This window comes from Austrofundulus limnaeus, unplaced genomic scaffold, assembly GCF_001266775.1.
Source record: "Austrofundulus limnaeus strain Quisiro unplaced genomic scaffold, Austrofundulus_limnaeus-1.0 Scaffold1611, whole genome shotgun sequence".
Taxonomy (NCBI): domain Eukaryota; kingdom Metazoa; phylum Chordata; class Actinopteri; order Cyprinodontiformes; family Rivulidae; genus Austrofundulus; species Austrofundulus limnaeus.
In genome coordinates this window covers 55,209-56,673 of record NW_013954013.1, presented here as the reverse complement: position 1 = coordinate 56,673, position 1,465 = coordinate 55,209, and the positions used below count along the sequence as shown (strand labels likewise).

Below are 1,465 nucleotides of genomic sequence, written 5' to 3'. Positions count from 1 at the left end.
GTTAAAAGGGGCATGGACATTTCTCTTTTTTCTATCGAAAAAATATCGAACCGTGAGACTAAAGTATCGAACTGAACTGAATCATGAATTTTTCTGTATCGTTGCACCCCTAGCAGCTACGTATGCTGTGTTTTTGGCAAATTGTAGTCGCTGAGTTTACTATTTTATACTACTTCTGTGATATTACTACTACTTCTACTTCCTGTTATCTTCTTCATCATCGTCTTTTTCACCAGTAGAAACAGACGGTTGTTGATCACGTGACTCCTGTGATGTGAAAAAAGTGTTTCCATTGTAGTTTTGTGAAAAACAACAATTTCAATACGACTGAAAAACCACCTCATCCTAGTGCAAAAACATTTTGTYGGAAAACGTMWTTTTTTTYCCCAAAATTGACGTGTTTCCATTKAGCAAATTTATTTTTGAAATTCTAATTAGTGCATTTTCATGGTGAATGGAAACACAGTGACTGAGAATCTGTCTCAGGTAGTTCAGTAAAGTCTCTTTGTTCTCTGTTTAAATGACAGGAGCTTTAAATGTTTTTGTCTCATTCTTAGATTGTAGCACAGTGAAGAACATTGTTCACTTTGTGGTTTTCTTTAGACAGCTGTAATCATCAATTATTTAACAGTCATTTGTGTTCAGCATCTACAGAGTGAACGTCACAAAGCTTTCTGTAAAAGTGAGGAGTACTCTGCTGTGGACAGGCTGGTTTCAGCTTTACGCTTCAGCTTCATCCCCATCCAAACTGAAGTCACCAGGTAACGTTTTACTCACTACTTCCATCAAAGTATTTTACTCTTCATTTTCTCTTTATACATGTTTTATTCTTAGCAGAGCAGCGTGCAACACTTCCTCTGTTCCTGCTCCTGAACCATCTGGAGGAGGTGCTGTAGGACACAGAGGAGGTGCTGTAGGACGTGGAGGTGCTGTAGGACACGGAGGAGGTGCTNAGGTGCTGTAGGACACAGAGGAGGTGCTGTAGGACGTGGAGGTGCTGTAGGACACGGAGGAGGTGCTGTAGGACACAGAGGAGGTGCTGTAGGACACAGAGGAGGTGCTGTAGGACACAGAGGAGGTGCTGTAGGACACAGAGGAGGTGCAGATCAGGTCAAAGACTGGAGGAGCATCAGAGAAGATGAAGCCTCACTCAGCTCTACATCACAGCTGCACAGGAACTGCTCCTCCTCCTCCAACACATCCAGGCTCAGGTCTGTTCTCTGGAAACCCAGCTCTTTGACTGTTGCTGCTGAAAAACCTGAGCAGGTCCAGACTCCTCAGGTGACGTCAGAAACACAACATGAGGTCGACCGTGTGACTCACACACGTTACAAAGACACAACGTGCTCCTTGTCCTTACACAGTCCACACACAGGAAGTGAAGCATCAGCAGGACGTTTGAAACACGAAGATGAGAAGAAGGACCAGGTTCTTCATGACTCCCACACTGGAACACTTCTCCCTG

General features: G+C 43.7%; 1 protein-coding gene across 1 annotated transcript; it reads left to right on the top strand.

Moving 5' to 3' along the window:
* Positions 1–645: 645 nt before the first annotated feature.
* On the top strand, positions 646–947 carry dbf4 (DBF4-CDC7 kinase regulatory subunit; the record flags this gene model as incomplete). Its single annotated transcript, XM_014033054.1, is given in 2 exon segments — positions 646–761; positions 835–947. Coding segments are annotated over 2 exon segments (229 nt in total), but the record flags the coding sequence as incomplete, so codon positions are not given.
* Between the last annotated feature and the right edge of the window lie 518 nt (positions 948–1,465).